This window comes from Kogia breviceps, chromosome X, assembly GCF_026419965.1.
Source record: "Kogia breviceps isolate mKogBre1 chromosome X, mKogBre1 haplotype 1, whole genome shotgun sequence".
Classification (NCBI taxonomy): domain Eukaryota; kingdom Metazoa; phylum Chordata; class Mammalia; order Artiodactyla; family Physeteridae; genus Kogia; species Kogia breviceps.
In genome coordinates, this window is record NC_081330.1 from 34267016 (window position 1) to 34291576 (window position 24561).

At 38.9% G+C, this 24561-nt stretch overlaps 2 protein-coding genes across 3 annotated transcripts in view; one reads left to right on the forward strand and one right to left on the reverse strand.

Moving 5' to 3' along the window:
* The window catches only part of TRPC5 (transient receptor potential cation channel subfamily C member 5), a 272451-nt gene that overhangs the window by 156528 nt on the left and 91362 nt on the right, over positions 1-24561 (forward strand). For both annotated transcript variants that reach the window (XM_059050011.2, XM_067024307.1), the window contains exon 4: positions 1795-2316. In XM_059050011.2, coding sequence (XP_058905994.1) covers positions 1795-2316 — 522 coding nt within the window. The remainder of the gene's footprint in view (positions 1-1794; positions 2317-24561) is intronic.
* Positions 14013-14342, reverse strand: TRPC5OS (TRPC5 opposite strand). The gene has a single exon (XM_059050013.1). It carries the CDS (start codon positions 14340-14342, stop codon positions 14013-14015), a length of 330 nt encoding a protein of 109 aa, XP_058905996.1.

Here is a 24561-nt window from a genome sequence, read left to right on the forward strand (position 1 = left end):
CTCACTTGCCATCTCTCCCACCCCTAGGCTTTATGCCCGTTGTTGTGTTTATGTTCATTACCAGGCCCACTCAGACCTACTTCTTCCTTAGCCTGCAGGTTTATGTTAATTTCTGAGATTATTCTTTCCTGTGTCCGATTTACTTTATGAGCCAGTTGCCCACTTCCTGCTGCTTGTTTGTAGCTGCTCCCTCTAAATGTTTAACAATGTTAACTCGCTGCTCCATCCAAGCAATGGATGACCAATGTGTAGTGAACTCCCAACTATTCAGAGGCTGATGTAACCACCCCGTGAAGGAAACAGATTTCTTGCAAATTTTTCCACTTTCTTCTCCTCCACCTTTTTCCCACTCCCTGTTTTCTGGCCACTTCCTTGCTTGGGAATCCCTCATCCAAGATGGGAAGGAGGCAAAGATGATGAAAACTGTAGCTCATCCTTCTGTCAATTCGCCAGCAACTGTGGGTTTCCAAAATAATTTTTTTAAGAGTAAAAAGAAACTAGCGATTAAAACAGTATTTGTCTATTCCATGTGAATCTCCATCATCCACCTTCCATTCTCCCCAATTAAACTGAGTATTTGGAGCTCTTTTAAAAAGTATATTAAGATCAATATTTCACAGTCTCCTGGAATTTTATCCATGCTTTGAATCCTCAGCTCCACCCCTCCATGAAGACTCTTCAGACTATTCCAGTTCTCCTCATTGTCTAGCTCCAGATTCTATCACGCTGAGATTCTTCTGTTGGGTGTAGCATGTCCCAAAAGACACATTTTAAAGTCAAAAGATTTTTTTTTAATTCATTGATCAGAGTCTGCACACTCACCCAGAAGTGTATGCTCCTGAACACCCAAAGAACCCCATACCTTTCACCTATAGCTGCTATTTACACCAAGCATCACATCACGGACATACCAATTTTTTTTGAGTGTCAAGAGTCAATTGTTTGTGTATTTGTTACAGAGTTCAAACTCTACAGCTGAAAGTGAGCCAGTCTTTATTTGCATATTTATCTTGGAACAAAGTTTAGAAGTAGAAACTTGAACATACCAATTTTATCTTTTTGCTATTGGTAACCTCAAGCCTGGAGGTCCTCATTTACAGAGTAATTCTTCCTGACAATAACAGATTCTCTCTACCTTGCTGGGATCTACAGGAAGTTGGAGGAACACTGTCTGGCTTTGGTCTTCCGTCCCCTGAAGTTACAGTGTCACAATTTGGGAATGTCTTCTCTTCAGCCCCCAGGGCTTGATTTAGTGGCATGGGCTTTAAGATTACTGGTCGTCTTTAGCCTTTCAAACAAATATTCCTGCAGTCTCTACTGCTCGTTTGGAACTCAACACATACTCCTACTTACCAATTTACAGAAGTCTGATATACCCAACCAGATTCCAGGAAAAATGCCCTTTACTTCTCTGTACCACCCCTCATTGTGCCTCAGACAGAACTGGCATAATTTAAGGGCCAAGCTCCAGAGTCATATTGTCTGAGTTTGAATCTTGGCTCTGCACCTAAAGCTGAGTAACCTTAGGTATGTTCTTTAAACTGTGTGCCTCAGCTTCTTCATTTGGGGAGAATATTTACCTCACGAGGTTGTTATGGGGATTAAATGAGTAAATATATGTAAAGTGCTGTATGCCTGGTGTACAGTAAGCATTTCACAACTAGCTATTCTGATAAGGAGAATTGACAAAAAACCTGGTGACCCCAATTCCTGAATCATTAACATTTGATGGGCTCTATGCTCCAAGCCTTAATCCTGCCCTTTTATGTTTTTTTTTCATATTCTTGTACCTAGGTCCCCACTCTGATGATGGACACCCAGTTCTCTGAGTTCACACCGGACATTACTCCCATCATGCTTGCTGCCCACACCAACAACTACGAAATCATCAAATTGCTCGTCCAAAAACGGGTCACTATCCCCCGGCCCCACCAGATCCGCTGCAACTGTGTGGAGTGTGTGTCCAGCTCAGAGGTAGACAGCCTGCGCCACTCCCGTTCCCGGTTGAACATCTATAAAGCACTGGCAAGCCCCTCACTCATCGCCTTATCAAGCGAGGACCCCATCCTAACTGCCTTCCGCCTGGGCTGGGAGCTCAAGGAGCTCAGCAAGATGGAGAATGAGTTCAAGGCTGAGTATGAGGAGCTCTCCCAGCAGTGCAAGCTCTTTGCCAAAGACCTGCTGGACCAGGCTCGGAGCTCCCGGGAACTGGAGATCATCCTCAACCATCGAGATGACCACAGTGAAGAGCTTGACCCTCAAAAGTACCATGACCTAGCCAAGCTGAAGGTGGCCATCAAATACCATCAGAAAGAGGTAAGCTGAGCTCTTCTCTGCTTTGGGGGAAGCCTAAGCCCTCCAGAGTCCAGAGCAGGAGACCAAGAGTCAGCATTTTCCTACCACTTAGCTCTCCACCAAACCAATGGTTAGACAGGCTTCAAAAACAGTGAGGCCCATATTTATCCAAGGCACATACAACCTCTGCGTATTTTCTTTATGGCCAGATAAGTAGGGAAAAATCTGATTCTATGATGGGAAAGCACTCATTCATTGAACGAATGCTTATTTAGCACTGTTTTAGGGGTTTGGGATACAGAAAACAAGTATAACCCTGCCTTCACGGAGCTTACAAGCTAGTGGCGGACAGTAAGTAAATGATCACATTAGTGAATATATAATTACAAACTAACATAAGGGCTCTGAGGAAGAACTTCTGAGAACACATAAAAAGGATCCTACCCTATATACCGGGCCATGGCAATAGTGATCACAAAGGCTTGCTGTCTGGAGGTTGGTAGTTGTTGACAGAACTAAGTCCTTGGTAGCCCCTCAGCAAGAAAGCTGAGGCATACATTTGAAAGATGGAGTAACACAGAGGGTGTGTGGTTCTGCAGAAGGCTGAGCACCATCTGCGATGGTGTGACTTCCAACCTGTTAGGGTTCACCTCTTTGAGGGAGGTCAGGTCAAGCAGATCACAGCAGGAGAGGCTTTGCTTTCCAGCTTGGCCATGTTCATGTTTACAATCTAGCCAGTGCTGTTCTATGCCATCTTTTTTTTTTTTTTTTTTTTAAATAAAGAAGCAGGCAGGTCTCACTCAACAGGAGACTGACTTCCTGTAGCCCCTTTTCTTTAAAATTTATTTATTTTTGGCTGTGTTGGGTCTTCGTTTCTGTGCGAGGGCTTTCTCTAGTTGCGGCAAGTGGGGGCCACTCTTCATCACGGTGTGCGGGCCTCTCACTTTTGCGTCCTCTCTTGTTGCGGAGCACAGGCTCCAGACGTGCAGGCTCAGTAATTGTGGCTCACGGGCCCAGTTGCTCCGCGGCATGTAGGACCTTCCCAGACCAGGGCTCGAACCCATGTCCCCTGCATTGGGAGGCGGACTCCCAAACACTGTGCCACCAGGGAAGCCCTGTTCTATGCCATCTTATCAAACAATTTGGGGGAGCCTTCTAGCAGGCCTCATTTAGCTCTTTAAGGAGGAAGCATGGTAGAAAGAGCAGGGACTTTGGAGCCAGAGCAACTGAGGATGGAATAGCCTTCAGCTGTATGACATGAAGAAAGTCCCTCAAATTTCAGGACATTAGTCTTCTCATAAAATGGAGATGACAATAGTTCCTCCATTTCATAGGACTATTATGAAAATAAATGTACTTTTTTTTTTTTTTTTTTGCTGTACGCGGGCCTCTCACTGTTGTGGCCTCTCCCATTGCGAGGCGCAGGCTCAGCAGCCATGGCTCACGGGTCTAGCCGCTCCGCGGCATGTGGGATCTTCCCGGACCAGGGCACGAACCCGTGTCCCCTGCATCGGCAGGCCGACTCTCCACCACTGCGCCACCAGGGAAGCCCAATAAATGTACTTTAATGTCCATTTCCATCTCTCTTCCAATGCTACCTGGAGTCAGATTCAAATGGGTTGAACCGAGAAGTGCTTGCTGTCTGAAGGGCAATGAGCTGTGCCATCCCTTCATGGGTCCAGGCTCTGAGGCAAATCAAATGTGTGCTCACCTGGTCCCTTTCTCTCAGACAAGAAAAAAAATACTATCCCTCTGAAATGAGGCAGAAATGAGTACTGGGGCAACCTCGAAGGGGATAAAATATGACAAAAGAGCAACATGGAGATTTAACAGCTCCATGGGGGAGATAGTAAATGGATAGACCCACCCCTGAGTCTCCTTATCCTGTTTTTGCAACTACTTGCTTTAAGTAATTTCATTAAGCCTGAAGTTACTCAACCTCACTTTTCTCTTCTGAAAGATAGGGATAATAGGAGTACTTACCTCCCTAGAGAAATATAAAGTTTAAACAAAACAGGTAATATGCTCATACATAGCACAAGATTCAGCATATATTAGGCATTCAATAAATATTACCTATTATTATTCATTTTTTATTGTTACACACAGGGGACCCAGGGTATATGATCTGATTCTGTGTACTGAAATTGTAGGTAACAGATACAGCAATGGCCATCCCCTCCCTTACCCCTTCCTCTTTCTTGCCACCCTACTGTTGATATGTAGTAGCAGTTGTGTTAAGTTGTCTGCTATAAGGTCTAATTGACTCTTCTTAAGTTTTATATATGTGTATATTTCCATTAATGATGTACATTATGATTTCAGTGTGGTTTTCACTTTACATAACTTGTTATAATACTGTAAGAAAAAAAATCACAAGTATGTTTAGAATACGAATTGCTTCCAGATGACAAAATGGTTAATGGGAATAGAAGTGTTAAAAACGGATATTGCAGAATGTAACTAAAGTTTGCATTCCTTACCTCACTAGATAGAAGATAAACTCCATAATTGTAGGCCCTCATCCCCCTGAAAACTCACAAAGTATTTATTTTCAAACAGTTTCATTACAATATTTCATCAATTTTGCATTGGTAGATCATCTCCCAGTTACTTTATCACTTGATCCTTTATGTTCCTATAATCATCATTTGCCAGTTTCAGTTTCTGCTCCATTTGGAAACCACTGTGATGACTTCCTCACTCTCCTCGGGATCTGCTTAGCATATGACCATGGAGTCATCCTTGGGTTCTACATTCACTGCCCTCCAGCCCTCATTAAGCTTCTCATCATTTTTTCCCTCATGTTTTAGCCCTTTTACTTTTCTAAAACTTTGTCCTCCATGGCCCTTATTTCATAATTTCTCTTATTACTGTTATTACAGAATATCTCCATGTTTCTATATGTTCATATGATATATTTCTTATCTATCATTAGACCAACCTGAATGTGGCAAAGGTTTATATTTCCTTTTGCTCTCTCAATTAAACATCAGAGATTCCAAAGTTGGTCTCAGAGTCTATTTGCTGTGTACATTAAAGTGGAAAGGATCATTTGTTTTATTGTGGTAAACTATACATAACACAAAATTTACCATTTTAACCATTTTTTAAAAATATACAGTTCAGTGCCATTAAGTACATTCATGTTGTTGTGCAGTCATGACCACTAGGAGTCATTTTTTGAGGATGGACAAGTTTTGGGGTGTCTACTTTTTCTTTCAATAGTGAGCCCATACAATTAGAGTTTCATATTTTGCAGACCACATTATTTTCAACCAGTAACACTGGCAAAGTAGCATCTTTTAGCTACTAAAATTATGGATATTCAGCAGTAATACAAAGGTAATCCAAAAAGCACTGTATTTATGCAGAGATCAACAATTTTAGATCTGGTGGTACTCACTCATCATTGTGAATCAAATCAATGAGAACTTTAGAATTTGATAGACTGAACTGTTTCAGTCAGACCACATCAAACTTCAACTCCAGGTTTGCAGCAAATGCAGCAAGGATAATGAGTGACTGTCAACTTCAATGTCAATGATTTCATGAAAAATAATATACCCTCACAGAGTCACATAAACTCAAATATGGCCCAAAGTTTAGTCCCATGGCCAGAGACTTCAGAATTATTTTAGAATTTACATATTTAGCTCCACATTTCCTAAGACAAGTTATCTCTTTTTGTTGTTTTTTTTCGTATATTTTGTTGTTGGTGATTATTAATATACTTTATTTTTTAAACATCTTTATTGGAGTATAATTGCTTTACAATGGTGTGTTAGTTTCTGCTTTATAACAAAGTGAATCAGCTATACATATACCTATATCACCAAATCTCCTCCCTCTTGCGTCTCCCTCCCACCCTCCTTAACCCACCCCTCTAGGTCACAAAGCACTGAGCTGATCTACCTGTGCTATGCGGCTGCTTCCCACTAGCTATCTGTTTTACATTTTGTAGTATATATATAAGTCCATGCCACTCTAACTTCGTCCCAGCTTATCCTTCCCCCTCCCCATGTCCTCAAGTCCATTCTCTATGTCTGCATCTTTATTCCTGTCCTGCCCTTAGGTTCTTCAGAACCATTTTTTTTAAGATTCCATATATATGTGTTAGCATACGGTATTTATTTTTCTCTTTCTGACTTACTTCACTCTGTATGACAGTCTCTAGGGACAGTATGGAGATTCCTTAAGAAAGTAAAAATAGAACTACCATACGACCCAGCAATCCCACTACTGGGCATATACCCTGAGAAAACCATAATTCAAAAAGAGTCATGTATCACAATGTTCATTAGCTCTATTTACAATAGCCAGGGTATGGAAGCAGCCTAAGTGTCCATCGACAGATGAATGGATAGATGTGGTACATATATACAATGGAATATTACCCAGCCATAAAAAGAAAAGAAATTGAGTTATTTGTAGTGAGGTGGATGGACCTAGACAAGTTATCTTAACAATGACCACAGATAAATTTTAGTTTCTCTTCTGAATTGTAACTTCATTTCCGCTAAAGAACTCTGTAATCCTTCCCAACTTGTGAATTATAGATTTTTTAAATCTGTGGTTCCATTGAGTCTCAAATGAGTAGAGTCTCTAATTTTCTCTATTCAGATCCACATGTCAAGTTTAGGACTGAATACTCTCACCTTGAACAAATCAGCAAAGTCCCTATTTTAGGGGTGTTTTTGTCATTTCAAGTTTAGTGTGTTTGGATAAGAAGCGGAGTCCTGTGAGTTACTGAGGTTCTAATAATTCAGGTATCTCTGAGCACTTCATTCTCAGCAGCTCTTGATCTAAGGAAGCAGACTGATTAAGTTTTTTTCAATAAATATCCATAATCTAGCCATTAAAAAAGTGAAACATACACACAGTGCTTAAGGCCACAAGCATAAAAAAGGTCATGATCATTGATTATCAATTCTCATCATACAAACTACTTTTATAGAATGTGATGGACAAATAAACAAATGAAAACTAACTTTATCCTTCTATTATATCTATAGCAAATGAACTCAGCTTTGCTATGTTAGATAAAATTCCTCAGATTCCTTGAAGGCATATACTCTATGTGTGCTTACTCATCAAGAAGAAAAATATATTCACATCTTAAGTGAGTCACACTCCAGGGTCTGGCAGAACACATTCAATTTGAGAGTTGCATGTTATGAGCCCCTAAAAAATTGGAGACACTTTCTTTTCTTTGTTCGGTACGTGGGCCTCTCACCGTTGTGGCCTCTCCCGTTGCGGAGCACAGGCTCCGGACGCGCAGGCTCAGCGGCCATGGCTCACGGGCCTAGCTGCTCCACGGCATGTGGGATCCTCCCGGACCGGGGCACGAACCCGTGTCCCCTGCATCGGCAGGCGGACTCTCAACCACTGCGCCACAAGGGAAGCCCTGGAGACACTTTCTTAAAGGTGTCTAGGTGACCTTTTCTAGATGACCTTCAGGCCCTTACGAAGGCTAGACAAGAATTATCTCCCAGGACCAGAATTATTCAAAGGAGAAACAACCTGTAGATGGGAATGGGACAACTAAGCTAAAACAGAAATTTTGTCTTCTTTTTCATACTCGATTACATGCTTGATTCCAGTTGGACCATGGGGGTCTATCTTCAAGAATAGATAGGTTTCTTTTCAGTGTCTATACTCAAGAGCAGGAAAAAGCAGATACACCACTTTTCCACTTTCTAGTGTCATGCCTGTTGACACCCTGTTCAGTCTTCTTTCAAAGCTTGCTGTGATTCCAACAGGGCAGAAATTCCCAGTACAAATCAAAATTTTCTCAACAGGTGGAGGTATTATAAGGGAGGAACATTAGAGACTCCTTCATCAGGTGAAAGTGCCCAAAGATAAGCCTGCTCACATCAAAAGTAGCAAACAGACAATATGTCTCTACGTCTCTTAAACCTTGAGCTAAAAATCTTTATTCAAAAAAACAAAATATTTTTCTCTATAAAATGAGCCGCAACACAACTGATTTTCCAAAACTGGAAGTTAGGAGTTGCCAGTATTACAAATTTAGAAGATAATGGTTTCAAGAAAAGCCAGTGTTTCCCCAAGTTTAAGTAAGAATAAAACTATTAAAAAATGATCACTATTGCCAGAATTTGTTATCTAGAGGCATGTGTATTTGTGTTTTCAACAACAGATTTTGTTAATGGTATCTTTGATTAAAGGAATCTGAAACACTGAAGCTGTGTTTCCTACCTGTGACTCCCTAGTCTACTTTACATGAATACTTATGTTAAACTAAAAAATACCTCTTGAGATGCTTTCAGCATTTTACTAGGGTCTTTAAGATGAAATTGTGACAAGGGGTGAAGAGTTCAGTGGTTTTCCTAACGTTGCTAAAATGCAGTTTCATTCTTCAGAGGTATAAATGGAAATCACCTTCAAAGACTCTTTATTACCCTGAAGAGATGTGACACTTGAGACCGATGGATAGTTGTATCTGTCAATACAAATAGCTCCCAAATAACTTCATAAACTAAAGTTTATTTATTTATTTTTTTTAGGGTTGGTTGGTTGGTTTGTGAGCTAAGGATTACATAGTCAGAAGAAAAAACAGTTTTAAATGAGGGGTAGGGTCCTTGAAAAAAATAAGACGTATACCCTAGGTGAAATGGCTAAATACCACTAGTCTATTAAGATATGGCTGTCAATACAGGAACACAATAGTCAGCTTTGATGTAAAAAATAAATCTAGTTGGATAATAGTGGGTTAATAATGTGCAGAGTTACATAACTTCCTCAAGAACAAAATCTTAGCCTTAAATGGAATATAATTCACTATTTCTTGAAAGGTGGCATTTTCATTGTTGCTTTTTCCTCATTACTATTCCTAGAAGAACTGAGTAGACTCCCAAGAAGAATTTAACTTGGTGGGGAAAAGCAAGCTCAAAAGAATGAAACAAAAACTGATTCCAACTATAAGTTTGACATCGAGTGAAATAAGGAAGCTCTAATCTCTTAGAAAACAGGTATAAAACTACTGGATAATCTTTACATGTCACATAGACTTTCAGGTATTTTCATATAGACATTTTTCAGCTATTCCTAAAAAGTTCTGATTTCATGTATTCTTTCCCATTGTCAGATATATCAACCAAAGTCTTTGAAAACTATATCATTTTGTGTGTTCCTTATTACCATTGAAGGTGGGCAAAAAACTTGTAACTATCATTTGACAAACAGGAAATAACTATATTTCAGAGATGTGTTAGGACTATCTATCTGACAAAGCCAGAAGAACTTCAGATTCCTGGTATAATACTTTCTCTGAGTATATTCCACCTTCTGTTGAGAGGGGTTCTTTTATGCTGGTTTGGTAGCCTCCAAGTTCACCACCAGGTAATTTAAGATGACCACAAGTTCTTTGATTTGTGGATGAAAGTTCATTAGTTAAAATTTGTTAAAACACGTAACAATAAAATGGTATGGACCAATAGCTAATAAGGACTATATTCAATTATAATCTAATAACTAGCAGTAATAATCATACATAAGAATGCAACTAAAAAATAATTTAAAAAAGAATGCAACTTATGTAGTTACAACTTCCCACACATTTAGCCAAAGCACACACGGATGAAGAATTAGATGCTTCCTAATTCATTGCAATCTACCAGCCTATCTCCCTTAGTTTTCACACCTTAAATTTGTCTTAGAATGGTGAGCCTAACCCCCTCTCTATCCTGTCACGCCATACAAGAATTGACTTTGGTGGTGTTCTCAGGAAGATCCAGAAAAGTTTGGATAAAGGACTGGAGGGGAGATGCAGGATTCCAATCAGAGGTATCCAATCAGTGGACTGCCAAGTTAGTCAATCCATCTTCCTCTAACTGGGCTTTTAAGTGCATGACCTGTGTCAATTGCCAACCAATTATTTCTATCAATATTAACAACTTAGGGTTGGCTAATTTGCATATGACAAAAACAAGGCTTGGTTCATAAATGCAATTAGGAACTAACTCTATACCATGGTTTTCCACCATAAACGGCTGCATAACTGTTGACAACTTGTTACTTTTCTTCTCTCTCCTAAAAATACCTTCCCTACTAGCTCTTATTCCTAAGTATGTTCTTACTTCCTGCACTTATTTCTTATCACTATTAACTTTACTTTTAATTCTGTTCTGTAAGAGCAAACATACTTAATACAACAATCCATTGCTTGGAGCAAGGGAACATCTTAACAATTCATAAACATATATAAGCACACAATCAAAGCAAACATTGCAATATATTTTATCTAATCCTGAGGCTCCATTATGGTATAATCTTTCCAGGTGAACCCATCTAGCCAAGAGGCTAGATAGTTCCACATATTACACTGTTGGAGCATCTTCCCGTTTGACACCTAAGGACCATGTTGACTATAACGTGTTTTAAAGGCTGGTTCAAGCTTTATGTTGTTTCAGTGTCTGAGGTAGTCTCACAGATTTCTTTTGATGTATTTTGATGACTTGCTTGAGTAAGTATGGTTGATTGTGTTCTCTCATTACTACTAACAATTTTAACAAGCTCACACTAATCTGTTGTGGAATTGTTATGAAGTCCATGTGCCAGAGTTCTACTTGAAAGAATAGCTACCCTTCAGTATCCATCTTATTTGAGGTGTACCAGATCTTTCCATTTACAGTTAAATTGCTCATCAAATAGAATTCATAGCAGATTGATGTTCTCTCCTTGGATATGTTTCCTGATCTTAAACAAGTATTTATGCCTTGAGTTTCATTTTGACACAAAGTTATAGCCCTATTTCCTGAAGTCCAAATTTCTAGTGGAGAGTGTATATCTTCCCTGTTTCTAAACCTTTAATTAAAGCATAGATTCTATCTTTTAACTTTTATCCAGTTACTCTGCTATTCTTCTTGGTCGCTACATATATAATTTCCTTATTTAACTCTAATTACTATTTTTCCTTATAAAACTGCTCCTATTGGAATGGTGGGATAAATGGTTACTTCTTGTTTTCCCACTGCTCTATTTAGGTTAATTGGCATAGTTCCTTTGCACTGCATCTATTATTTACCACTGACATAGTGTATAGAGTGGCCTACCCTGGGCAAGTAAGGCTCAGTTTATCCAGTTATTGCAGCAGTAAAGTCCCTCAATCTGCTTTCTGGTATGGCTTATAATTATCCACAGTAGTTGCTTGTAATATAACTTTTATTTATCCTCTTTGTGTCTTTGTTCACCCCTCTAAGTCTCCTGGATGCTCACCGAGTCTATCAATCTTCCCACGTAGCAGTCTACTGTGAAACTTTCTAATACTAATATTTTTCAGTAGCTCCATCAGTTCTTCTGATTTTCAAAATGGTCTCTAAAAATACAACGAACTAGTGAATATAAAAAAACAGAAGCAGACTCACAGATATGGAGTGGTTACCAGTGGGGAGATGGGAAAGGGAAGGGGCAAGACAGGGGTAGAAGAGGAAGAGGTACAAACCATTAGGTGTAAAATAAGCTACAAGGATATATTGTACAGCACAAGGAATATAGCCAATATTTTATAATATCTATAAATGGAGAATAACCTTTAAAAATTGGGAATCACTATATTGTATACCTGTAACTATATAATATTGTACAGCAACTATATTTCAATTAAAAAAAATTTTTAAGTCTGTAAAAAAAGTTAAAAAAAAAGTGTGTAGCTTTTCTTGATACAGCAATCTCTAACTTTTATTGAAGTATACTTGCTTTACAATATTAGTTTCTGGTGTAGAGCAAACTGATTCAGTAATACATATTCTTTTTCACTACAGGTCATTACAAGATATTGAATATACTTCTCTGTGCTATACAGTAGGACCTTGTTGATTATCAATTTAATATATAATAGTTTGTATCTGCTAATCCCAAACTCCTAATTTATCCCTCCCCCATCCTCTTTCCCCTTTGGTAACCATAAATTTGTTTCCTATGTCTGTGAGTCTGTTTGTTTTGTAAATAAGTTCATTTGTATCATTCTTTTTAGATTCCACATATAAGTGATATCATATGATATTGGTCTTTCTCTGGCTTACTTCACTTAGTGGGATAATCTCTAGGTCCATCCATGTTGCTGCAAATGGCTTTATTTCATTCTTTTTTATGGCTGAGTAGTATTTCTGTGTGTGTGTGTGTATACCACATCTTCTTTATGCATTCATCTGTCGATGGACATTTAGGTTGCTTCCATGCCTTGGCTATTAGCTATCTCTTTACCTTTAAAGGTAGCTAATAATCTGTGTATGCAGAGCTCACTTAGTATTAGATGCAGCATCTGTCATGTTGGTTAGCTCTGAAGCCATCTGTATTAAAAGTCTTTTTAATCCCTTTGACTATAATATGCTTTAGGACTCTATGTGAATTGGTATAATCTGGTTTCCCGCGAGTGTGGATTGACTTCTACATGTCATTTCTTCACAATTTTCATATGCCACTTTGTCTAATGGTATACTTTTATGTCTTTACCTAGTTGTTGCCCATATTGTAAGGTGCAAAGGCCATTCTCTAGGAAGAAGGACTATAGTGTCCACAGGCTTGTATGAAAGGTAGCTATTCTTCCAAATGGAAATAAGGGTACCCTATGGCATGCAATTAGTATGATCAGTGAATTTCCTGAACGTGTATTTGGTCCCTCTCTGTTTTGATATGGGGGTCTTCCAACTATTGCATTTCCCCCCTCTGGTAGCTGTAGAATTACTGTGGGTATAACCAGTTCACATTTTGTTTAAATTCATTATTGCTCCCATTTCTCAGTAGTAAAGATTTCTGTCAAGGTTGAAGCAGTTTCCCTTATAATAAGCCTATCAGCTATTCTTTATAAATGTAGTTATACCCAAGAAGGTGTACTTTATCTGCTTCTACTTGTGGACCATCATCTCTAAGCCTATGCCATAAGTGTTTGACTTTTCCATAGGCGAATAGTCCTTGTTAGGGCTTTGTCTAGCCCTTCTACTACTAGTACTTCTCTCCTGTTGTTATTTGGTGTAACTTGCCATTTCCATTTGAGCAACAATGTTGCAGAGTAGTTGTGATATGGGTCAGCATTTGAGGGAACAGTCCTGCATTGGAACTTCCTGGCCTCAACTTTTTCAAAGGTTTCTCCCTGGCAAGAGTTATCTGTAAAGTTTTCTGCAGTTTTATTATCTGGTAGATGGCTGCTTTTTAGAATTATCTCCCCCAGTCTGCTATAGCATCCTTTGGTTGACACATTGTGTCCAAAAGGCCTAGTAAGTAGTTCTATCTTTTCAAGTAAAAGTGCCCCAATATTGTCCTATTAATGTGAATGTATTCACTATACTGCCATCCTGGGGATATTCCCCTTTTAGTTCCCACTCATTGTAGAACGGTGAAATTGGGTCCCAAGATGTGATAGAGTTCATCAGGTCTTCACTCTATTGTTAGGTAAGGAGTTTTCTTTTCTTTGCTAGTGTTTGCTCCTATTATAATCAGGAATCCTAACAGGAGAACAAGTACAGGTAAAGAAAGAACCCTATTGCTAAAGTCAGAGCTTTTCGTATAAATAAATACAAAGAAGAAAAGAGACCAGCCTCTTCCAGAAGCAAATCAAATACAGCTTGTTCTATAATAGATTAGTAATGAAACTGTGCAGAACTAGGAGAAAAACTTATTGCTAACATTCAGAAAAACTGGAACATATTTGACACAGAGAAATGATCAGTTTTCACATGCTGGTGGAGGCAAATGAGGTTTTATCTCGTTAAGTCATTGTTAATACTAGAGAGTATGTCTTCATATAATTCATCTATGTCTAACATAGCTTGATCTGTATCAAAGGTTAAGTCTTCGTCTTCTCTTTGCATAAGTATCGATTCTAAGTCTGAGAGATCAGCAAGGTCTGGTAGAGAAGCTTCCTCGGAAGGAGGTGCATCCGTTTCTATCTGTTCTGCTCTGTCATCTTGCTCTTCACAAGGAACTGGTTCTTGTGAAATCAACCGTAGAAGCTCTTGAGCTATTCCAATTAACTGGGCTATACAATCAACAACTCGACCAACTAGAACAGGGCTTGACACAGACTCCATGGCTCTGTGCTTTCCTCAGTAGATAAAATATTACTAAAAGCTGTAGTAAATGGGCTCTTGGTGACAACAGATCCTAGGGGGCTGGGAATGGTTCTGTGGTTGGTTTGGTTGAGAAATGAGGCTGTTGATATGATGATGATGATGATCAAGTACAGGATGAGGCCAGCGGTCCTACAGTACTTTTTGATAAATTTGGTGAACCTCCCACAAAATTTACATGTGGTTCTCTTGTTTGTGTTGGTAGTGAACTGCTATTATAATGACCATCAGACAGACTGCCACAGCCAAGAGAAAACAGAAAAGCAGATCTAATAATAGAAAAGAGAAATATAAAGTTAGTATCCTCGAGCCTTTCTCCACCATACAGTTTCTGGCTATAGGAAAACATTGAAAATGTACCCCTAGCTATTGCTCCTTTGATGGCCTTATGAGGCTCTACTACTCATAGTCCCCTTTACACTTATCATGGTCTTTACCTCTTCTTATGGGATTTGAGAACAAAGTGAGCATAGGTAGTTTGTCTATCTTTCTTAAACATCTCTATTGAGGAGGATATATACACTCAAGAGTCTTTCAATTAATCCTGTTTTATTAGTACCTTTGCCTCATTGCCATTTATATCTGGTGCTGCTAAGTTCTTTCTGTGTTTTTAATAATTCATTCATTAAAGTTTCCAATTGTCCCTGCAGTCTGGGGAATTTATGGTAAATGAAAGTCCCACATTCTCTGTCTTTTCCCAAATTTTGTATAACTTCTGTAATAAAATTAGTTATTTGGTCATTTCATATCACTGCCAATATTCCATATCTAGCAGCTATTTCTCCCAAATTTGTCTAAAGCCATGGTCATACTATTCTCATCTGTATGTCTGTGTGCTCTACAAGCCCTATTCCTAAGTTTATACCTCTTTAAGGTAATATTCCTTGTTTTAAAATCTAGAGAATGGCCCAATATAATCTACCTATCACATTTGTCTGGTTTACCATCCCCTGCTCCCCTTAAAAATGAGTTTGTTGAGGCTTCAAGTTTTTAGTAATTCAACATAGCTCATGTTGCTTACTCGTTTCTTTGATTCATAGGTTTTTTTGTCCACTCTTTCTCCTCTGCTTACCTAGAATATTCATGTCCACATGCCCTGAGCTTTCACATGCCCAATCTACAACCTTAAATTGAACTGACAAGGGACCTGAGTTGAGACTTGGAGTTCCCAAGACTGCAGAGTCTGTATTAGTTTTGGCAGGGGTCAGATTGTCTCCTCTCTTATTCTAAATAGATTATTCTGTCTTTCCATTCTGATGAGCTGGTACATGTCCTACATGAATTGCTAAATTCCTTTCATTGATTTCTTTTCATATCTCCCTTCACCAGAGTGTTTTTCCTGCAGTAGGACAGTCTGTAATTTTCTATTTATTAGAACATATATCTCAGGTCCACAGCTGATTAGTGTAGCTATGTTCTTTTGGCCGGTTGTTTTCTTGGGCATATATACACATTAAATTTCTAGCTACCAGTCCTGCAAACTGAGCTGGTTTCCTCTCTCCAGCCTCAGTCAAGTTTTTCCCAGTGGAGAGTATTAGGAAGCAACCATCCACCTCCCTTTTTTAGGATACTGCCAAATCTATCTTTGTCCTGTTTCCAGCAGTTCTGACCAGAGTGGGGCCCAGCAAGCCACAGGCTTTACCCCAGCAACTTGTACTCCTTAGGCCTTTATTGGAGTAGAGCAAATCATCCGCCAGATGGTCTGTGATTTTCACATGGAGCTTGCTACTTTCCAAAGGTGTGGTTTGACCCACTCAGTTATACACTATCTTCACCTAGGATAAGTCCTGTCAGAACCTCACAGTATTTTTGCCCAAAATCCTGACAGTAGAGATGGGGTTTGCCCTGATGACAAGGGTCCTAACCGTAATAACCAGAAGACATGATTTTGGTTGGAGGCAACTTCCATCTGAAATATGGGAGAATCAGTACTAGATGCATGGCAGTTTATTAACTCACAGGATTTCTGCTTTTTAATTAGAGAAAAAGCAATCTAGTGGAAGGAAATAATGGTAAAAAATCATGAGAGGAATTTGGCATTAATGTAGAGCATGAATCAGCTCATCAGAAGAAAGACACAGAAGTAAGGTATGTGTTAAATAGTAGTAGACAGCACCATCAAACTTTTCAAAGGAAGCAATAAACTACTATAGTGCCCATAGCCCAAGGGCACAAGAGGGTAATAGGAACATACTCACACAAAACCTATTTAACTTCTGGCTTCCCTTTCACCCAGTTTCTTTTCTCAGCTTCTCTACCTCCCTCTAGGATTCTGTCATTAATCTTCTTTGTCGATACACCTCCATTTATTCACCTATGTGTTTCATTTTATTTCATTCTCTCTGTATCTCCATCTTCCACTACCCCTTCCCATCATCTTTTCTTCCATCTCTCCCTAAGCTGGCCAAAATTTAGAAACAAAGTATAGTCCATTAATCAAATAGGTGTATTTACAGAGTTTTACATGACACAATCTAAATGTAAAAAGCAGAGAGGTAGAACACTTCATATGTTGCTATCTTATAAAGACAAATGTAGTTATCTATTATTTATGCAACCCTTGGTTTATTTTTTCTATCTCTTGGTCACCTTTGATGGGAAAAAAACATTCCTGACCTAGCCTTAACCCTGTTGACCACTGTGTTAGCTAATCCACAATTCCTATCTTCAAAGCATCTTGGAACCTAGGAGCTGGGGATGGGGCGAGGGCAGGGAGGGTGTTGAGAAATTAGCAAGTACTGCAGTGCTAGGAAATAGTAAGAGTATAGCATCAGCTTATTCCAGTTACAATTTCCAAAGTAACCAAACTCTGAACCTAAGGTGTTTGCCTAAAGGTGTATTTTGGATAGTTTGCACCTAGCCCTAACTCACCTTAAGGACCCTTTTATTAGCTGTTCCTTCTGCCTAGAATCCCTTTCCCCCAGAAAAAAAAAATGGCTTCTTGTCATTCTGGTCTCAGCTTAAATATCATCTCCTCAGATTTCAGACCCTCCAACCTGAAAAAGCCTCTTGATCATCCCTTTCTCATTTTGCATACAGTGCATTTTTACATTATAGCACTGATAATCACCTCATATTTTCTTGTTTATTCATTTGTTTTTCTGTCACCCCACCCCACATACATATAGACTAAAATGAAGTTCCATGAGATTAGGAAGCTTGTCTGTTTTGTTTTCTGCTATATACCCAAGGCATAGAAGAAAGGCTGCCACATAGTAGGTAACCGGTAAGTATTGTTAAAGAAAGGAAGGAAGGGAAGAAGGGAGGGAGGAACAACTTTTAGTTCTTTCTTTCAGTAAATATTATCAAGTGTCAAATATTCATGGATAGCAGGGGGTACAAAGATAAAACAATTCATCAGAACACATGGTTAATAAAGTGAGCAGGCAACGCACAGAGAAAATGTTCACAAAAAATATATCTGACAAAGAACTTGTAACCAGAATATAAAAAGAGCTCCTACAACTCAATAATAAAAAGACAAACAAACCAATTAAAAATGGGCAAAAGAGGTGAACAAACATTTCACAAAGAAAAATAATTAGCTAATAAGCACACGAAAACATATTCAATATCATTAGTCATCAGTGAAATGCAAATTAACATCACAATGAGATACCACAATACACTCACTAGACTGGTTAAAATTAAAGACTGACAACACCAAATGTTGACAAAGATGTAGAGAAACCAGAATTCTCACACATGCTTATGGGAGTATAAAATGAGGGCTTCCCTGGTGGTGCAGTGGTTGAGAGTCCGCCTGCCGATGCAGGAGACACGGGTTTGTGCCCTGGTCCGGGAAGATCCCACATGCCGCAGAGCAACTAAGCCCGTGAGCCATGGCCGCTGGGCCTGCGCGTCTGGAGCCTGTGCTCCGTAGCGGGAGAGGCCACAGCAGTGAGAGGCCCGCATACCGCAAAAATAAAATAAAATAAAATAAAATGATACAACCTCTTTGAAAACGTCTGGCAGTTTCATATAAAACCAGGCAAGCACCTATCCAGTCCTGGCAATTCTACTCTGAGGCATTTATGCAAGAGAAATGAAAGTTCACAGAAAGATTTTTATAAGAATGGTTATAGCAGCTTCATGCATAATAGCCAAAAAAAGTGGAAAGAGCCCAGATGTCAATAAAAGGAGAATGGATAAACAAACTGTGATATATTCATACAATATGATACTAATCAGCAATAAAAAGAAAGCCACTACTGATAGGGATAACAACATGGATGGATATCAAAAACATTGTACTTAATGAAAGAAGCCAGACACAAAAGAATATATATTGTATGCTTCTATTCATATGCAATTCTAGAAAATGCAAAATGATCTACGGTGGAAAAATCAAAATAGCAACTGCATCTAGGGGAGTGGAAACTGACTGGAAGAGGCTAAGAGAATTGTCTGAGGTGATGGGTTATACAAGATTACGCATTTTCCAAAACTCACTGAATGGTACTCTTAATATTTGTGCATCCCGCTGTATGTAAATTTTACTCACCCCAAAAAAGTGACCAAGCATGATCCCCAGCCTCAAAAACTATATATCAGATGAGATGACATGGCCATAAGTATTCTAATAAATGTTCCCATTTATGGAAGACCTACTACACTTCGGGTACTTCCTTTTTTAATATTAGTACATTTAATCCACTTGATAACCCTGTGACATTACAGATGAAAAAATTGAGGAACAGAGAAATTAAGTAAATTGCCCACCTCCACATGGTAAGTGAAGACACTTACATGGTAAGTGAAGTCAGCCCAGGTATGATTCCTAAAGTCGTGTGCCAGAGGGCACAAATTCAGCTGCCTATAGGAGGAAAATTTGTCTTATTCAGGCCAAAGCTGACATTGCATTCTAAGCAGGAATAGAACTCAAAATGTTAATCTCATTTCCCATCCCGGGAAACTGGCTGAATTCCAAGTTGACTGTGAGTCCCTAAGCAGAGGGATGGAGAGAGCCAGCTCAGTCCCCTCAGCAACCTCTATCATCTGTGACAGAAATGCTGTGTCCATTTTACCTGCCCTTCCCCTGACCTACTAAATTGGCCCACTCATAAACTACTCACCTGTGATAGAGCCAAGATGGATGAGAGGGTCAAGGTTATGCCTATCAAACGTTTACTGGACTTCGCTTTCAAATGGGATGTGAATGCTCCCGTCACAACTAAAAAACAACAACAAAATGATAAACCACAAAATTAATAGGTTTTAAAGATATCTGCGATCTGTGGAAACAAGGACAAGATGAACTAAAATTTCAGGGAGTGAAGAGTCTTTCGTAAGAATGCTGATAATCACAGACATTTTTTCTTCACTGAGACATTTGCTAATTCTGGGCACAAGTTGAAGATGAGGTTTGGCACCAAGGCAGAGGGAATCTACTGAGGAAAATGAGAAATCTGCATGAAGTTTGAGGCTAGCATAATGGATTGGAAATTTGAAAAGCCTGAAATGCAGGGCTAATTTTCCTTACCTGAAGTTAGCTGAGTTCTAGCCTAGCACATGCGTGGAAAAGTCTGAGTGAAGTCTCCCAAGCCTTGCAGTACTTTGGAGACAAATTCTCACTAGAGGGAGGGAGACTGCCACAAATACACTACTGGTCTCTCCCTCAAATGATTTTGAAGTTGAGAGGACATGGGGAGGCTAATGAGTTAATAAGCTCAAAACCATCCCCAAAGGGCATTTTAGGCAAAGTGATTCTAAAATGTATAAGGATATATAAAAGGCTTAGTATAGCCAAAACATCTTAAGGAAGAACAAAATTGGAGGACACATACTACCAGATATCAAGGCTAGCTATGCAACTAGTTATATGACAGCATGGTACTGACACAAGAACAAACAAATAAATCAGTGGAACCATGACCCTTACCTCACACTGGATATAATAATAATAATAATAATGATAATAATTTGAAATGCACCATAAACCTAAACATGAAAGGTAAAACAGTAAAGCTTCTAAATCGAACCATTGGCAAATATCTTCGTGACCTTCAGTAGTTAAAGATTTCTTATTCAACAAAAAAGCATTAACTATGAAAAAAGATTGATAAATTGGATTTCATTAAAATTAAGAACTTCAGTTTAACAGAAGGCACCTTAAGAGGGTGAAAAGGCCAACTAGAGATTGGGTGAAAATATTCACAATACATATATTTAACAAAGGACTTGTATCTAATATATACATATATTTTAAACTCCTTCAAATCAATAAGAAAAAGATAGTCCAATTTTAAAAAATAGAACAAAGAATCGAATAGCACTTCACAGATGAGAACTTTCAAGTGGCCTACAAACATATGAATAGACTTTCATCATTATTGCTCATGAGGAAAGTACAAATTAAAATGACAATGAGACACACAAAACCCCACCAGAATAGCTAAAATTGAAAAAACAGAAAAAAACCTGACAATACCAAGCACTGAGAAGAACATGGAGCAACTGGAACTCTCATACATTATTGGTGAAAGTGTTAACTGGTACAACTTCCTTGGAACTGTTAGGCAGTATCTACTAAAATTAAACATACCTCTATTGAATGGCCTTGTCATTCTACTCCTAAGTATATAAAATAAAAGATTACAAATGTCCACAAAAGTACATGTACGAGAATGTTGAAAGAAACCAGATGCCTAAAAGTACATACCATTTAATTCCATTTATATGAAATTTAAGATCAGGCAAATGTATCTGTAGAACAAAGGTGAATGTAGTAACCTCTTGTGGGGGGGGTGGTTATTGACTGGGAAGAAGTGTGAGGAAGCCTTCTGGGATGCTGGAAATATTCTGTCAATATAATTACATATGTTTTTTTTTTTTTAAGCATTCAGCTGTACCCTTAAAATTGATGTACTTCACCTTATGTATGCTATATCTCAAAAAATTGTTCTTTTTTAAATTTTGGGTTTCCTTCCTATAAAACCAGTAAGGACAGCAAGACAGTGATGAGAGTCTTGTCAGGGTTCAGCAAGCTGGTCATCACAGAATGGAAATGGAATGAAGTCTGAAGGTACAGAGAAGGGTCCTTGGCCTACTTCATGACAGAGCTAAGTAAAGCAAGAGACCCTTGTAGCTGGATGGAGTTGTAAATTGACAGAAGATGAGATAAGCCACATCTTATAAGTAGCTCAGAAAGACGGCTGGGGCAGAGGCCATGCTGTCCATCTGATAACTAGAATCTTTAACCCCACAGACTTTTATTAATCTCACTCTTATAACATCAGCACAACTAATCAAAAGCCACCATTTTTCTTTTAGCAGATAGTCCTACCCTGCTATTTTGTGATGCTCGTAGCTGGCAAACTGGCAATAAGTGTCTAACAGTAGGCTGGAAAAGGAGCAAAGGAATCCAAATCCTCTGGGCCTATGTTTATAGTCAATAAGTTTCTCTGCATCAGGCAAGGTAAATTAGTTCATATCCAACGGGAAGAGAGGCAGTTATGTGAGAGAGATTAAAATGTGCCTTTGGTGAGTATAGGTGCCAGCTTCCTATTTACAAACAGTAAATTTTTTAACAATGCTCCCATTTCTAATGCTGCAGTACCATTTGGATACATGCATTCAACACAGAGTTTTTAAAAACACCAACAACATTGTAAGGTCATTATACTACAATAAAGATATTAAATAAATAAATAAAATAAAAACACCCCCAGACACTACTTCTCATTGCCCTCCCCACCCCTGAGGAAACATCAAGAGGTCCTTGTTCCCAAAGGGCAAATTTTATAATTTTGACATAGCAGGAGCTCTCTGAGGGGTTACAATGAACAAAGCAACAGGATCTACCCTTTAAACTCTTTTTTTTAAGAAAAATAAAAGCTACAAACCTTTGCGTTAAAAATAATAATAAAAAACTGTGTGCAATAAGGCATTTGCCTGTTATAGGATCTGACATTTAAAATCCCCATGAACCATATTTAATTTATCAAGAAAGAAAGGAAAGAATTGTGTGACTGAAGAGCTAAACATGGCCCCTTCTTGAAAATATATGAAAAATTCAAAACAGAAACCGCAAAAATGGAGGGTAGGAAATGTCCTTATGGTCAATTTAGACCAGATTCTACTGAATTACTTTCTTCCTCCTCCAAAGTTGGTCACTGCTGCAGAGAGAATCACAGATTCTTGCTTACCCTTCAGAAAAACAACTTCGTCACTGGAGAAAAACAGCCACTTTTGAAAATATATCTCTTGGTTATTTTCCTAGACAGACAAATAGTTTCCTCAATCTTCAAACATGAGGACAGCAACCCCATCTTGACTTGGTGGGACTCTGCACGGGCTTGTCCCTGAATCTCGGCTGTTATGAGAAACCCACAGGCTCCCAGAGAGCCTGAAAAGAGCTGTAATGCTTCTAGAAAGATTCTTGGCTTTTAAATATTACCAGTGCAGAAGGCGAGGTCTAATATAAGGGAAATAAAAACAAAACTTAGAGGTAAAAGGAAAAGGGATTTTATTCCCAAGTCTTCCCTCAGCTTTCTTAGAGGGAAAAAGGAAAACAGTTTTTGTTTGTTTGTATATTTTCTTTGGGAGACACGGTAAAATGATGCTAGTGGTTTTAATAGTAGAATCTGTGTCAAACAGACCTATATTTGAATTATAAATTTTTCACTTACTAACTAGAAGTTTGCTAAACTACTCTGACTCAGTTTCCTCATCTGTAAAATGAAGATAATAAAAGTTGTGAAAATTACGTGAGTTAACACATGCAACGAGTTTAGAATGGTGCCTGGTATATAATAAGTTCTTAATAAATGCTAGCTAATATAATTGTTCTGGAGAAAATTCTGGGATCCAGGAAACAGTGTGTGGTGCATCCTGGGTACTGACTAGTGATCCCTGGAAGGTGGAGGGGGCAGTCGCGGTGAGACAACAGCAGGCATTACAGAAACTGGAAGGAAGTACTAGAGATATAAGTCATCTCATAGTTAGAACCAACATGACTATACACTTGGATAAAGATGTGAGGGAGCGAGACTGTCTTGTGGCTTTAATTCACACATAACCCTTTTGGAAGACATAAGACCAGTCACATAGGGACTCCTTGAGGATTAGTGGATATTCCTGGCCTACTTCACTCTCCCCTTTGAAGCCCTTGCTCACTCTGGCTCTGAGCTCTGGCAGGTGAAAACTGACTACACTTCAGGCTGCCCATTGGTTATTCCTCCCACACATTGCAAGCTGTGTGGAGAAGGCCCTCCACTTGGTATTATGGCAATGAATCTTTCAAAGCATTAACTAGCTGTTCCTTGGAAACATCCCCCGTTGACCCTTGAACAACACGGAGGTTAATCCACCTATAACTTACAGGTGTCCCTCCACATCCGTGGTTCCTCCACATATGCCGATTCAACCAACCACAGCCCATGTAGTTCTGTAGTGTTTATAATACTATTGAAAAAGTCCGCTTAAAAGTGGACTGTTCAAGGATCAACCGTACCTGGAAAGTAATTGGCAAGATAATGAAGGCCATGACCCCGTGTCTAGAAAGGCTTCACCTGAACCAGCCCAGATTCTCAGATCTTCCTATGTGAATCATTTGGGTAAGAAAGGAAGCATCATACAAATACCACTGTATACTTTGTATCCCTTATTATCCTAGCCCAGACTTAGTACTGAGCTTCAAGAACACCTCTCAGAAATTTGACAAGAGCAAGACAAAGCACCAGTAGTGGCCTCCTCTCAGTTTCCATGACAAATGCCAGCTTGCCAGGAGAGACTCAGTTCATTTATTTTACCACCTGGAAAGAAGGTCAGAAGTCATACATTTCTTCCTTCTGCCTGCAAATGTACTTACTGCTTATCCGCCAAAAGAAAACTGCTTCTGTTTCTAATGGTCTCAAAATAAGATTCCATAACCTCCCTTGGTAGCTCATTCCAGTGTTTCAGAGTTTCCTCCTTCTGCTAATTATATCCTCAAGTACCTTCACATATATTAACTTATTTAATCCCATAACAATCCCACACAGCAAGGATTATCAAATACCTTCACATACATTAACTTATTTTATCCCATAACAATCCGACACAGCAAGGATTATCCCTATTTTACAGCTGAGGAAGTGAAGAACCAAAGAGGGTAAGAGATGTGCGAAGATTACACACCTGGTTAGTAGCAGAGCAAGAGTAAGAATCTGATTCTTCAGTCTCTCAGCCCTCTGTGCTC

What these genes read in the sequence shown, in the direction of transcription:
- TRPC5OS (XM_059050013.1), bottom strand. Translation starts at nt 14,342, where the DNA reads ATGGAGTCTGTGTCAAGCCCTGTTCTAGTTGGTCGAGTTGTTGATTGT.